The sequence below is a fragment of the Taudactylus pleione genome, unplaced genomic scaffold, assembly GCF_031769625.1.
Source record: "Taudactylus pleione unplaced genomic scaffold, aTauple2 ptg000019l, whole genome shotgun sequence".
NCBI lineage: Eukaryota > Metazoa > Chordata > Amphibia > Anura > Myobatrachidae > Taudactylus > Taudactylus pleione.
The window spans coordinates 3,073,442-3,088,804 of NW_028284421.1; the positions used below are offsets into that span (position 1 = coordinate 3,073,442).

The 15,363-nt window shown below is 37.7% G+C and overlaps 1 protein-coding gene across 3 annotated transcripts in view; it reads right to left on the reverse strand.

The window, feature by feature from the left end:
• The window catches only part of DNAAF4 (dynein axonemal assembly factor 4), a 58,294-nt gene that overhangs the window by 1,507 nt on the left and 41,424 nt on the right, over window positions 1-15,363 (reverse strand). For all 3 annotated transcript variants that reach the window (XM_088444946.1, XM_088444955.1, XM_088444964.1), the window contains exons 6-8: window positions 7,714-7,823; window positions 3,876-4,029; window positions 2,879-2,984 (exon numbers count right to left, since the gene is read on the reverse strand). In XM_088444946.1, coding sequence (XP_088301072.1) covers window positions 2,879-2,984; window positions 3,876-4,029; window positions 7,714-7,823 — 370 coding nt within the window. The remainder of the gene's footprint in view (window positions 1-2,878; window positions 2,985-3,875; window positions 4,030-7,713; window positions 7,824-15,363) is intronic.

Genomic DNA, 15,363 nt, shown 5'->3' on the forward strand with positions numbered 1-15,363 from the left:
TGGATGTTCACCTATTTTCCACAAAATAACTTTATATTTAAATGTTCTCCGGACTACTGGGAGATTAGGCACAACAGCTAGTGACCCAGCAAATGATGGGTCTGTAATACTAGCAATAGCTATTAAGCTGTGGTGTGATATTCTTCCAGCCGTATTACCACATCTCAGTGATGACGGAAATGGTTATGCAGCCCTATACAAGCATTGAATCTGATCTATTCAACTAGAACACACTTTGAGAGGAAAAGCTCAATGTTCTTTCACAAAACAACTTGTTCAATAAACAATGTTACATCTACTAATAAAAAAAGCTAAGGCTCATTAATGTGTAAGCGCTAAGTGCTTTAAATTACTATTGATCTACGATTTTATTTCACATAGTTCTGATTCTCCTATGTACATTCCTAAGCAGATCAAATGGTAATTGAAGAGCTCATGTGTAAGTTTTAGAGATTTTTTAACTCCCATTGTGCGACTGACTTCCTGTAACTTTCTCTGTTAATTTTTATTGTAGTGAGAATGGTCCAATGTATAAAGTCATCTCAAACAATACAGAGAAAATTGCTTTATTCAGGAAAACCTTGAATTGTCTTATTATTCTCCTCAATGTCAAAAGCTCAAGAGAAAGCTGTCTGGAGTCTGCACTTTTATAACGAGTAATTGCAGAAGTCAAAGATTAATAAATATGACCTTTGCAAAAGAATGTTGTAGAGTGTGTACAATAAATCTTTCTAGCCCACTCTAAAGGCTTGCCATGCACTCCTAGATTCTCAAGGATTTCCAATTTCAAATTGAACAATTCAAAGATCAAAATATTACGTAATAGGAAAAAATTTAATAAAATTGATCTGGTTTTAAAGAGTAAAATCATTTGCTCATCAGTCCAAAACATCTGTCATTTTACATAGGTAATATGGATAAACTCATAAGAGAAGAACAGGGGTACACTTAATTCTAGAATAAAAACAAGCAGTAGAGATAGATAATATGACTTTACGTAGACTGTAGAAGATGCCTGAAGTACACTCCCAGCAGATGCAGAACTAAACACCAGTAAAAGGACATGAAATGCAGTTGGAACCTGAGACTATTATTATTATCCTTTATTTATATGGTGCCACAAATGTTTTGCAGTGCCTTACATAGTACATAAATAAGTGAACAAGAAACCAGTGACTTACAGTACAGTACAATGCAGGACAAGGTTTATATACATTGCTGCATTAGCGATTAGAACACTCAAATAAGCAGCAGGGTGTTAGCAACCAAGTGATAGGTGCCCAAGTGAAGAGTGGGTAGATGAAGGTATAAGTAAGAAGAAGCACAAGAGGGTAGAGAGCCTTGCTTGTGAGAGCTTAAAATCTAAAGGGATGGGGCAGACAAACAGGCGTGACACAGATGGGGTAGACCGAGAGAAAAGAGCTGGAAGTCTTTGATGGAGTAGTGGGTCTTGAGAGCCCGTTTAAAGATTTGTAGAGAGGTGGAGGAGTCTGATGGGGAGAGGGAGAGCGTTCCAGAGGTAGGGAGCAGCATGGGCAAAATCTTGGAGGCGGGAGTGGGAGGAAGTAATCAGTTGGCAGGAGAGGCAGCGTGTATTTGTTGAGCGAAGAGGGCAGACGGGAGTGTGAAGAGATAGGAGGTCAGAGATGTAAATGGGAGAGGATTGGGTGATGGCTTTGTTGGTGAGTTTAAGAACTGTGAATTGGGTTCTGAAGGGGAAGGGGAGCCAGTGGAGGGCTTGTATGAGAGGGTAGACAGATGTAGAATATGTTTGGAAAGGAAGATGAGCCGAGCAGCAGCATTGAAGACAGATTGGAGTGGAGAGAGGTTGGAGTCAGGGAGGCCAGATAGGAGGAGGTTACAGTAGTCCAATCTTGAGATGACCAGTGAGTGGATGAGGATTTTAGTAGCATCCTGGGTGAGAAAGGGTCTGATCTAGGAAACATTTTTGAGATGGAAACGGCAGGACTGTGAGAGGTGCTGAATGTGTGGTTTATAGGAGAAGAAAGAGTCCAAGATAACTTCAAGACAGTGCACTTTGGGGCTAGAGGAGATAGTTGTGCCATCAATTGATAAAGAAAATGTGGGAAGTGATGTTATTTGGGAGGGTGGGAAGATGATCAGCTCAGTCTTATACACATTAAATTTAAGAAATCGCTGGGACATCCAGGAAGAGGTAGCAGAGAGGCAGTTGGAGATACAAGTGAGGAGAGAGGGTAAGAGGCCAGGGGATGAAGGGGAAAGAGTACCATCCACATAGAGAAGATATTGGAGGTCAAAAGAGCTGATGAGCTCACCTAGAGAGGAAGTATAAAGGGAGAATAGGAGAGGTCCAAGAACAGAACCTTGGGGAACACCTACTTTTTGTTGTTGGGGGGGGGGGGGTTGGGAGTCATGAGAGGATGCAGAGAAAGAACGTCCAGAGAGGTAGGAGGACAGCCAGGAGAGGGCAGTGTCACGTAGACAGAATGAATGAAAGTTTTGCAGGAGAAGAGAGTGGTCTACAGTGCCAAAAACAGCAGAGAGGTCGAGGAGAATGAGCATTTTGCAACAAGCAGGTCATTGCTGACATTCGTGAGGGCAGTTTCAGTGGAGTGGAGAGAACGGAAGCCAGACTGAAATGTAGGGAATGGAAGAAAAGAAAGGCAGTAAGGTGACAATACGCTCAAGGAGTGTGGAGAGAGAAGGGCATGTTTGAATGCAGAAAAATAAACCATTAATAGACAAAGCCGGCAGACTACATGGGTCAACGAGTTTTTACCATAAATAAAAAGCACAACAGTATATGATGGCTTTACATGAATAAAGGTTACTAAATACATTAATGCAACATTTACTACACTGTCCTATTCCCTTAAAAGTAATCAAGAAATGGTACCTTCTATATATAGCTCCAGCTCACAGAAGGCAGAACCTCGTCTTACAAAGGCCTTGAGCCTGGCAGCAGCGTTGCCTGGAACTGGCGGAGTAAGCAGCTCCAGTGCCTACATTGTTTTACACAAATAAGAACGCTCATTAAGAAATGAAGAATGAGAAAGCAGTTCATGCAAGATTTATCTACCATCAATCTAAGAGGACGTGCACGCATAGGTGTACAGGTGTAGGCTGGGCTGCAAACATAGCTGTACATTAAAACAGGTAAAATAACCCAGCTTATCTCCCACTCATTGAATTGCAGTTTAACAGTTTCAAACTAGTAATCAATGAATTGTGGACCTGTGAAGAGATCAGGAAGACAGATCCCAGTCTAGGGATAGCACACAATCAATGACATGTAGCATAAACATCTAATACAATGTTTTTTGCACCCTTATAAGTGAAGGACTTTACAAATGCTTACAATTTAATGTTCCAAAAAGACACTGACACAGGTATATTAAAGTGATTACTTTCCAATGCCTACAGTCTAGAGTCCTTACATCAGTTTGATGCCAGTATAAATCAGCTCTCTGCAATGCCATAAGAATCTGTATCATAAAATATGTTCTTAGACAACTTGTAAACTATGTTGTCCATGTCTTAGGACGTCACAGTATACTGACCTGGAACTCAAACTTACCATAGCTAATTACTACAGGTAATGTATCTAAGCATCTATTACTAATGAATAAGGACTATTTTATAGCTAGTCGTGGTACTCCATGCAGCTATATGTAATGATAAAATCATTAGCAAATAAAACAAGCAAACAGAACACTATTCAGAGATTAAGCTGCAATCTGTAAAGTTGCCCAATTAAATAGATTTTTAGAAGGTCATGAAAACTGAATGTTCTATACACCAATGGATTCTGCGCTGAATCCAGTTTACACATCCTTACCACTGCATGCAATACATTTTAACTGAGAGCTATGCAGTATGGCTTCAATGTATACCTTGGAGGCATCTTCAATGGTTTTATGGAGGTTTCTTAATTTAAGATGGCAGGCTGATCGATTGAGATATAGTGCTGGAATCTTGTCACTCAAACGTATCGCCAGGTTTAAGGCATTCACAGCTGCGAGGTAGTCACCAGCAGCAAACAGTTTACTGTGGCCAAAAAAAACATATAATTAGAGGTAGAATTCTTTAATGGTTTAATTTCATAGGCAGGTCAGAGGTCAGCAAGAAATTAGCTTAGAAAATTATCTAATGCAGAATGCATAGAATTATTCAAGATGAGATATTCAAAGCAAAATGTACATGCAACAATATAACCAGCAGAATAAAAAGAAAATACATTTAAAATCACATCTGTAATTGTGGTCTTTTGTCACCTTTCGTAATACTCTGCATCATCTTACAAAAGATACCAAAAGACAATACAAGGAAGAAAGGAGAGAGCAAAAAGGGGGGCAAACAAAAGGGGTCCGGGGTACAGTGAGTGGTGGTATGTGTCCTCATTCTAATAAGTCCACAAAGCTGCTAAGAGGAGGATCTGACTGAAGTAGTACATGAAAACAAAGGCTCTCAAATTTGATTAGATTTATCATATAAATAGTGGGTAATTTTTTCCATGGCAGCTTTAAATTATATTTTAGATTTAATTCGGTTTGTGGATAAGAGTTCTAATGGGTTTCCAGAATTTAGAGACCATATATTTTGCAGATTTCTAAATAAAAATGCTAATTAACCTAAGCTCTTCTTATGACTGGAAATTGAGAACACAGAAGGGCTGATGAATATTTGCAATATATCCTGCAACAGGGTTTGATTTTCAGTCCAGAACCTCCTCTTTGTCTGCATCCTCATCAACATAGATCAGAGGTTCACAAACTCTGTCCTCAGGACCCCACACAGGTCACGTTTTCCAGGTCACCCAGTAGGTGCAGAGGTGTATTCATTACTCACTGACACATTTTAAAAGATCCACATGTGGTTATAATAATTTCACTTTTGATTCTGTGAAGAGACCTGGAAAACATGCACTGTGTGGGGTCCCGGGACCGAGTTTGAGAACCTGTGGCATCGATTAAAACATTTCATTAAGTATAGCAGGGCCCAAGTGCCATTTGTATATTTTTTAATTAACGGGGATATCAAATGTCTAGCAACTCGCTATACATGTCCCATCTACAAAAGTTATGTCTTGATCTCAACTTTCTCCAAGGAGAATGGGTGCTAGTTAACCCTCGAGGACAATGTGGACCATGCCAGATAGGTGTGAAACTGCACACAAGTCAAAAACATAGGGGTATATTTACTAAAGTGTGGGTTTTTAGAAGTGGAGATGTTGCCAGTAGCAACCAATTACATTATAGCTATTATCTTCTAGAGGGCTAGATAAAGGTTAAGAAGAATCTGAATGGTTGTTATGGGCAACATTTCCACTTCTAAAAACCCACACTTTAGTTTATATACCCCATAGCGTCAAAGCATTAATTTAAATTGTTTATACACCTGTTCCAGAGCAGACAGAAGGATATGGTGTTCAGTATCAGCTAATGTTCTACTCAGTCTCCATCATGAGAAACCCAAAATGGATACATTGTTATTACCTCCTGCACACTAGGGGGTAATTTTACTAAAGGTGCCTATCCACTAGACGATTAGAATGAGCGATTGAACGATAACGATAATGTTCGATAATCGTCCGAAAATTTGGTCTTTTAGACATCTATCATCGTGCAAACATGCTAGTCAACCTGATATCATCGTCAGGTTCAGCATGTTTGCAGATGATTGATTGTGCCTGCACTGAATGACATATCGTTCAGTGTGGGCACCCTGCAGTGTAGTTAACGACTGAACGATAACTATATTGTTATCGTTCAGTCTTTTCACTGTCGGGTAGTGGATACCCGCCTTAAGATTCGTGTTTGGTTGAGATTGCAATCTCGGGTGAGTTTAGACATTTTTTTCAACTCGCAAATTTACTAAAGACAAACTCGGAAGAGATTTCTATATTTACACTGAAAAACTCGGGTGTGAATGCAAACTCGACTGAATACACCATCGACCAAACTCGAAAGTACTTTCAGTGAAAAAGATACAACTCAGGAAATTACCAAGAATCGTGATTACAATCACAGGTGTAATTGTAGCCAACTCTGACCTAAATAGAAGTTTCAAATAGACCACCTCCTGAGCTGCGAGTTTGGCAGAAACATAAACAGATCAGTGTGATTTGTGTATGTTTCTGCCTCTAAACACTACCTAAAGGGTTAATATATATATATATTTTTTTTAAGTGACGTAGGGTCCGCTCCCCCCAAAAGCATAACTAGCCCCGGGCTGCTCAGCCAGTTCTGGTTATTAAAAATATGGGGGGAAAAACAAGTAGAGCTCCCCCCGTATTTTAGGAACCATTAGAGTTCCCCCTATTTTTAAAACCAGCACTGGGCTTAAATCCGGCCGGGGTGTAATGCCACAGCAAGGGGACCCTTTTACCGGGTCACCCTGGCCAAAGCATTATCACCCCAAGTCGGTTAGCCTAAGCCGAGGATCTCAGGGGAGGTGGGGACCCCCAATAAAGGGGTCCCCCCTCTCCCGAGAACCCCAGGCTTAAGCTGAAGCCTGGGGCTCTTCCCTGCACCCCTGGAGCGGTGGGTGCTGAGGTAAGTGTTTACATTATTATTTCAACAATTGTTTTTTTTACAGTGGAACTACAGGTGCCAGCAGGTGGTCGGAACCCATACCCCCGCTGTAAAAAAAAAAAGTTAAAAATCCACAAGACACATACACACACCATAGATTGTATAATTTTATTGCACACACCTACCACACTCACACATACTTACCCACTGCTAGCTCTTCTGTCCCCTTCCCCATATAGAATTCCAATGTGTAACCTGTATTATAAAAAAAAAAAAAAAAGAATCCTATACTCACCTACATCCTGGCATAGATTCGGTCATCTTATCAATGTAGAAATCAAAAGAGTCTTGGCAAAACAAAACAAAAAAAGAAGAGTGTCCCGTACCACCACGGACAAGTATAGGTATATGTGTTATCACATATACCTATACCGAGCGGAAAGACAGAAGACGCTACTCTTCTGAAATTCTCACAGGCCCGCCAGCCAATCAGAGGCAGATCTACATTTAGCGGCCGCTGATTGACTGTGACCCACGTGCTGCAGAGTGACAGGTCGGATTTGAGCCCAGTGCTTGTTTTAAAAATAGGGTGAACCCCACGCAATTTTTTCCCCCTATTTTTAAAACCAGGACAGGCTCAGCAGCCCAGTGCTGGTTACTAAAATATGGGGGAACCCTACTCGTTATCGCCCCTGTATTTTTAGGAACAAGAACTGGCTAAGCAGCTGGGGCTGGTTATGCTTTTTTTTTGTTTTGGGGGGTTGTGGGGGGACGGACTAATTTTTTTTTGTTATATTAACCCTTTTTTCAGAGGTATAACACACAAGCAGCCTTCACATATTTCATTGATATGTGCAGGGTGCTTGTTCGGGAGTGTTTGGTTGCGGTCAGACACGGCAAACTCGGATGAGTAATCTTGATCTGATACACCATTGGAAAACAATCTCAGCAAAACACGAGTTTTGGTAAATTTGAGTGTTTTGAAACTCGGGTGATTTTAAACTTTTTAATCAGCAAAACTCGACCAGACACGATTCTTAGTAACTTTACCCCTAGGTGTCTCAATGTGTGCCCAGTACCTAGTTACTTTTATTATGTTCTATTATCAGAAATACTTATTTATTACCATGTAAAAAGCAACCAATAGAGAATACACAATGTTATTAATTCTTTAGAATGGTGCAAATTAAAAACTCACTTTCCCTTGTCCTTCAGCCATTCTGGGTTTCTTTCTTCTTCCTTTAAATCTTGAAGCTCAAGGTTATCAGTATTAATGGCTCTTCGGGCTGCTGCCTGTTTCTGTAACCACTATAATATAAATCAGAAAACTAGAATGAACATTCTGATACATACAGAACATTCTTATTGATTTTCCCAGTATCATCTTATTTTAATATGTGTCTCTTAACACCAAGCAACTCTTTGGGGGAATCCAATTAGCTGTGATGAAGTAGCGGCGCGAGTAAGTGCAGATGTATGCTGCACTTATGGTACCGTCGGACTTGCAGCCCCAATAAGGCTGCGGAAAAAAATGTGCAAGTCTGGCACAAGAAGGGGACCTGAGTTTGGTTGCTGGCGTTTGTATGGCCTTGCAACAGCATCTCACACCCTTCACAGGTAATTGGATTCCGCCCTTGTAATGTCAATTCTATTGGCTGAGAACAACTGGCTGGTTACCCTTACCTCTCTAGCACACTACAAGTAGCCAAAGGGACACACACATACCTGTCTTTTTAGACATAAGGTACCATATATATTTACGGGAAGGTAACCCCCTCAAAGGGCACACCTACCACCCGGACATTATTGACCCATTTGGGAACATTCCTATTGGCTAACTTTTTTTGCTGCAAGTCGGTGTGGACAAACACTGAGCTGACCCAAAGCATAAGGGTACCGTATATATTTAAGGAAAGGTAACCCCCTCAAAGGGCACACCTGCCACCCAGACAAACCTTGACCCTTTCATACAGGACTTAGTTATCATATATAATTTTATTAGATTATTTACTATCACACTCGTATTACCAGAAAGGAGGTATATAAGTTTCTATAATAGCTATTCATACCACTAGACGCATTGGTACATTGTGTCTATATAAATAAAATATTGTTTTATAACATTCATTAGATCTGTCGTTATCTCCACATTTTTATATTTGTTACATCCTCTATATTATGATATTCAGACAAGGTGAGCGCATGGTACAATATCTATTTTTATCTATATAATTCTGTTGGAGACAGGACATCCCCAGTACTAAGCTGCTCCCTAAAACAATAAATATCTTGTTGAGCGCTGTTCACATTTTCCACTTCTGAACAACTGGCTGTTGCTAAAATTAAAACAAAAACTACACTTGCTGTGCAAACAGTTGTGCCTATAGTAACAATGTAAGCAGAAGTAAAAATGTTCTACTTCTAACCCGATAAATCAAAACTTTGTTGCAGGCCATCGTTCCGCTATGGGACAATTAGTCTAAAAAGGTGCCAACAATCATTTTCATTTGCAATGCCATCATATTCAGGTAAATGTTACAATTATCACCAAGAAACCCTGAATAAAAGATCTAAAACCTTGAGATCTAATGAAAAATATTTAATGGAAGAAGAAAAAGGATGCTATTTTAAGGGCGCAACAAACAGCTGCCAGTAGTCTAATATCTTATTCTTAACAAGAATACAGGTTGAGTCTCCCATATCCAAATATTCCGAAATACGGAATATTCCGAAATACGGAATATTTGTGGCTTGACTGAGAAAATTAAACCTTTGATTTTTGATGGTTCAATGTACACAAACTTTGTCTAAGGCACAAATTATAACAAATATTGTATAAAATTACCTTCAGGCTGTGTGTATAGGATGTATATGAAACATAACTGAATTTCATGTATGTACACAAACTTTGTTTGAGCCACAAAAGTATTGAAAATATTGCATAAAATGACCTGCAGGCTGTGTGTATAAGGTGTATATAACACATAAATGCATTCTGTGTGTATATTTGGGTCCCATTCCCAAGATATTTCATTATGATATGCAAATATTCCAAAATATGGAATATTCCGTTATCCAAAATACCCCTGGCCCCAAGCATTTTGGATATCGGAGACTCAACCTGTATCACCACAATTGTAAAAAACAATCGATGTCAAAAGAACAGAATATGACATGAGCTGTGGCGCTTTATATGATGTTACACAAATTTAACTGTGCAAATGAAATATCTGTATACATAAATATGTCTAAATAACGTCCTAAATGGTAACTTTCATGTTGAAATTTTTCTTTGATGAATTGGCGTACTCCAACTCACTTCTTCTCAAAGGTTGTGTAAACATATAAAGGTATCTTTCCTTATGAACAGCCTTTCAATGTAAACACTTTTTGAAAAGTCGCATACCAAAACTCACACTGTATGGTATGAGTATAATCATATAACGGTTTCTTTCAAATGCCCATCTGGAATTTTCTTATGAAATGTGGGGGTACGTACCCCAACTTACATGGAGTGGTGAAATAATAATCCTATAAAGGTTTCTTTATTCTCCCCGACACTTTAAATCCTCCAAAGATATAAACCCATAAATTCCATAAAAAAAGGGGTTTATTTAAATCAAAGTTCCAAAACAAGTTTCCACAAAAAAGGGTAATAAATAACAATAAAAAACTAAAAGGTGCACATGAGGCACCATAGAAAATACATACAGTCCAAAAAAGTAAAAAAAAAAATAAAAAACATAAAAAGAAAATAAAAATGAAAAAAAATCCTTCTGGTAGGGTTACTCACACCTTCAGTAATATGTCAACGCGTTTCAGTCCTTTGGGACCTTTTTCAAGACATACTGCTGGTGTGGGAAGCCAGATATTTATACAGAGACAGACCAATCAATCAGTTATGCACAGGAAGTGGTCATTTACATAATTGTTCATCGTTAACAGGTGGAAGTAGAAGAAGAAAAAAAAAAACAGAAATAAACAACATTATGTCAATGTTCTAACATCACTAACAATCGTTATCACTTTTTATAGCGATTTTGACAAATATATAATGCACAACTGCCCAGACATACAATTAATGCATCATGGGAAATGTAGTTCTAACACAATTAAAAGTATTTAGGTAATGTGTCTTAATTATACAGTCTTTTTAACCTAAACCGTTACTTAGTTCTTATTCTATATTCTTTATTGTCCAACATCTCATTAAGTAATTGTAATCCAAATATGTTTCGATAATAATATTAGATCTCAAACCGGAAATGACATAACGCTATTGAACTCAGATACTGTGACATTTGGAATTATGGGAAATGTAGTCCGGAAGTGACGCGCCGCCGTTCAACTCCAATGCTATAACATTGAGAATTGTGGGATATGTAGTCCGCTTTTGTAGTTTTTAAGTTATACAAATTGGATTCTTGAATAGCGATTATGTATCCACATAACACCCTTAGTTGTCGCTGATATAAGATCCTCACAAATCCATTGCAAATAAGATTACACACTGGTGATTCACAGTCCTAGTGCGCTTCACTGCCGTTACTCCATCCGACACCGGGAATGACTTGACGCCGTCTCGGACACAGGGGCACCATATTAGGACTCATGGGATATGTAGTTCCCGCTGATAATTCTTTGATGATATGAATAAATTCTCTGAACAGCGTATTAGCGTCACCATAGCAACCGCAGTCACCACCAATGTATAATCCTCATAGATACATCAGAGAACAAATGCATGTAAAAAAATAAACAAATAATTAATAATCAATATCCTATTAGCAACAAATGATGACATATACTCATAAAAAATACAATGAAGTATCTATATATAAAACAAATGCCACTAAAAACAACAGAATGTATATGCACAGAAGTGTTTATACTCAAGGATGCTCCACAATGGAGTCAAACAGATTAACATACCGATTATATTTGCGGATAAAAGATGCAGCAGAAGGGCTATTTATAGATATAACTAGAAGGTGAAGACACAGAAATATCAGTATAAGAAAATGTCCCACAACAAAGTCAGACTAATTGACACACTGTATGTAAAAAGTCAAAACAAAAATCATAAATTGCTATATAAACATATATAGATAGAAACTATTAAATATAGTCAAAGCAGGACGTCTGAAGGGTATATATTGTATAAAGATCGAGCTCAACATCACACTCCCTGTCAGCACATTTTAATAACACTCATAAATGTTCAGTTTGAGAGATCTCAGCGTTTTATGGAATTAGACACATTAAGGGAGATTTAAGATGTAAAAACACGGCTACAAAATTAGCCAGAGCAGAGATGAGTGCAATCTATGAGTACAAGACCCTTTCGCCTCATGGCCTTAATGAGGATTTTGAGCTCAAATGGTTTTTGTAATTTTAAAGTATGTTGAGCTCGATCTTTATACAATATATACCCTTCAGACGTCCTGCTTTGACTATATTTAATAGTTTCTATCTATATGTGTTTATATAGCAATTTATGAATTTTGTTTTGACTTTTTACATAGTGTGTCAATTAGTCTGACTTTGTTGTGGGACATTTTCTTATACTGATATTTCTGTGTCTTCACCTTCTAGTTATATCTATAAATAGCCCTTCTGCTGCATCTTTTATGCGCAAATATAATCGGTATGTTAATCTGTTTGACTCCATTGTGGAGCATCCTTGAGTATAAACACTTCTGTGCATATACATTGTTGTTTTTAGTGGCATTTGTTTTATATATAGATACTTCATTGTATTTTTTATGAGTATATGTCATCATTTGTTGCTAATAGGATATTGATTATTAATTATTTGGTTTTTTTTTACATGCATTTGTTCTCTGATGTGTCTATGAGGAATATACACCGGTGGTGACTGCGGTTGCTATGGTGACGCTAATACGCTGTTCAGAGAATTTATTCATATCATCAAAGAATTATCAGCGGGAACTACATATCCCATGAGTCCTAATATGGTGCCCCTGTGTCCGAGACGGCGTCACGTCATTTCCGGTGTCGGATGGAGTAACGGCAGTGAAGCGCACTAGGACTGTGAATCACCAGTGTGTAATCTTATTTGCAATGGATTTGTGAGGATCTTATATCAGCGACAACTAAGGGTGTTATGTGGATACATAATCGCTATTCAAGAATCCAATTTGTATAACTTAAAAACTACAAAAGCGGACTACATATCCCACAATTCTCAATGTTATAGCATTGGAGTTGAACGGCGGCGCGTCACTTCCGGACTACATTTCCCATAATTCCAAATGTCACAGTATCTGAGTTCAATAGCGTTATGTCATTTCCGGTTTGAGATCTAATATTATTATCGAAACATATTTGGATTACAATTACTTAATGAGATGTTGGACAATAAAGAATATAGAATAAGAACTAAGTAACGGTTTAGGTTAAAAAGACTGTATAATTAAGACACATTACCTAAATACTTTTAATTGTGTTAGAACTACATTTCCCATGATGCATTAATTGTATGTCTGGGCAGTTGTGCATTATATATTTGTCAAAATCGCTATAAAAAGTGATAACGATTGTTAGTGATGTTAGAACATTGACATAATGTTGTTTATTTCTGTTTTTTTTTTTCTTCTTCTACTTCCACCTGTTAACGATGAACAATTATGTAAATGACCACTTCCTGTGCATAACTGATTGATTGGTCTGTCTCTGTATAAATATCTGGCTTCCCACACCAGCAGTATGTCTTGAAAAAGGTCCCAAAGGACTGAAACGCGTTGACATATTACTGAAGGTGTGAGTAACCCTACCAGAAGGATTTTTTTTCATTTTTATTTTCTTATGTTTTTTTTTTTTTTTTTTACTTTTTTGGACTGTATGTATTTTCTATGGTGCCTCATGTGCACCTTTTAGTTTTTTATTGTTATTTATTACCCTTTTTTGTGGAAACTTGTTTTGGAACTTTGATTTAAATAAACCCCTTTTTTTATGGGATTTATGGGTTTATATCTTTGGAGGATTTAAAGTGTCGGGGAGAATAAAGAAACCTTTATAGGATTATTATTTCACCACTCCACGTAAGTTGGGGTATGTACCCCCACATTTCATAAGAAAATTCCAGATGGGCATTTGAAAGAAACCGTTATATGATTATACTCATACCATACAGTGTGAGTTTTGGTACGCGACTTTTCAAAAAGTGTTTACATTGAAAGGCTGTTCATAAGGAAAGATACCTTTATATGTTTACACAACCTTTGAGAAGAAGTGAGTTGGGGTATGCCAATTCATCAAAGAAAAATTTCAACATGAAAGTTACCATTTAGGACGTTATTTAGACATATTTATGTATACAGATATTTCATTTGCACAGTTAAATTTGTGTAACATCATATAAAGCGCCACAGCTCTTGTGTCATATTCTGTTCTTTTGACATCTAATGAAAAATATTGTTCAGAAACATGATCCCCGATATTGGACCATTTCCATTGGAGAGGTAGTTAGCATCCCAGAGTGCAGGATGCCGTCAATCAAAATACCGGCGCCGGAATCCCAGCTTCAGTATCCTGACCACTGGCATCACGAAGTGAAGTATCTTGGGTTAGGGGGAGGGTTAGGTTTAATGTTAAGCACTAGGGGGAGAGAGTTAGGTTTAGGGAGCGTGGAGGGGGAGGTTAGGTTTAGGCAGGGTAGGGGCAAGGGTTAGCGTTGGGGTGCTTACCTGATGATGTCAGGATTCTGACCGGCAGTATCCTAACCACCGGGATCCCATACCCAACCCTTTTGATCAACCAGTACTTGAAACCAATAAAATCACTGCGACTGGGAGCATATTGACCAATCATAATTAATCCATAATTTTTATTGTGCAAGCTGGAAATCTCAATACACAGGTATGAGATCACTTACAATATCTCGTATGTCTGGTAATTAAGGTTTGTCATAAGAAGGTTTTTTTGTGTAATCTTGAGCACTGTGCCTAAAATTCACAACATTTAAAAATGACCTCGGTTTCTGCACACTGCTCCAGCTATTCCCCGTCTAATTAAATGGTTTATGGGCGCCCCTGACATGGATATAAAATGAAATGCGTAGTGAACATGTTGCGCACATGGTATTAGCAAATAGCAACACAATCTTTTTCTTTTCTTTTTTTTTTTTTTGGCTATAAGCCGTGATAGAAAAATTTATTGTATTAATATTTTTATGTATGATAATTGTTACAAATATGATTGGTAATGATGATGTGACAAATTTTATGTATGGTGCTTTTGCTTCCACAAATAAAATAAAATTATAAAAAAAATTTAAAAAAATCAGTTTCTTTCAAACTTTTTGGATAGTGGGTTTTCAAATATGGACTTTACTATCTGTGCATTATATTTACCTGGCCCAATGTGTACAAATTATTTAATGACGAAGAAATAAATTGTACAATTAAAAGACGTAATAATGATTCAGGTCATGTGTAAATGTAGGTACTCAAAATATGGTGGAGGTATCAGGGAAGAGGCATTCATCAAAGTAATGTAATGGGGATAGAGAGATTTTTTTTTATATACTGTGCATCTATCTATCTATCACACATACTCGGAAAACATCCTAATAAATTCTATAAGGGCACAGTGTATGGTACACCTACATAAACAAATGTTATTTTGCATGTATCCCTTTGCTTAACAAACCAAGGATACAGGAGAGGTAGATTTATGGGAAAAAAAATATTGATAATAAAGATTATTGATAATTTTTCTACAATTATAAAATTATAGTCCAACAATAGTTCTTATTGAATCTATAGACTGTATTTATATAATGACACCGCCCATCCATATCTGTGTATGCTAATCCCTCTCCCCT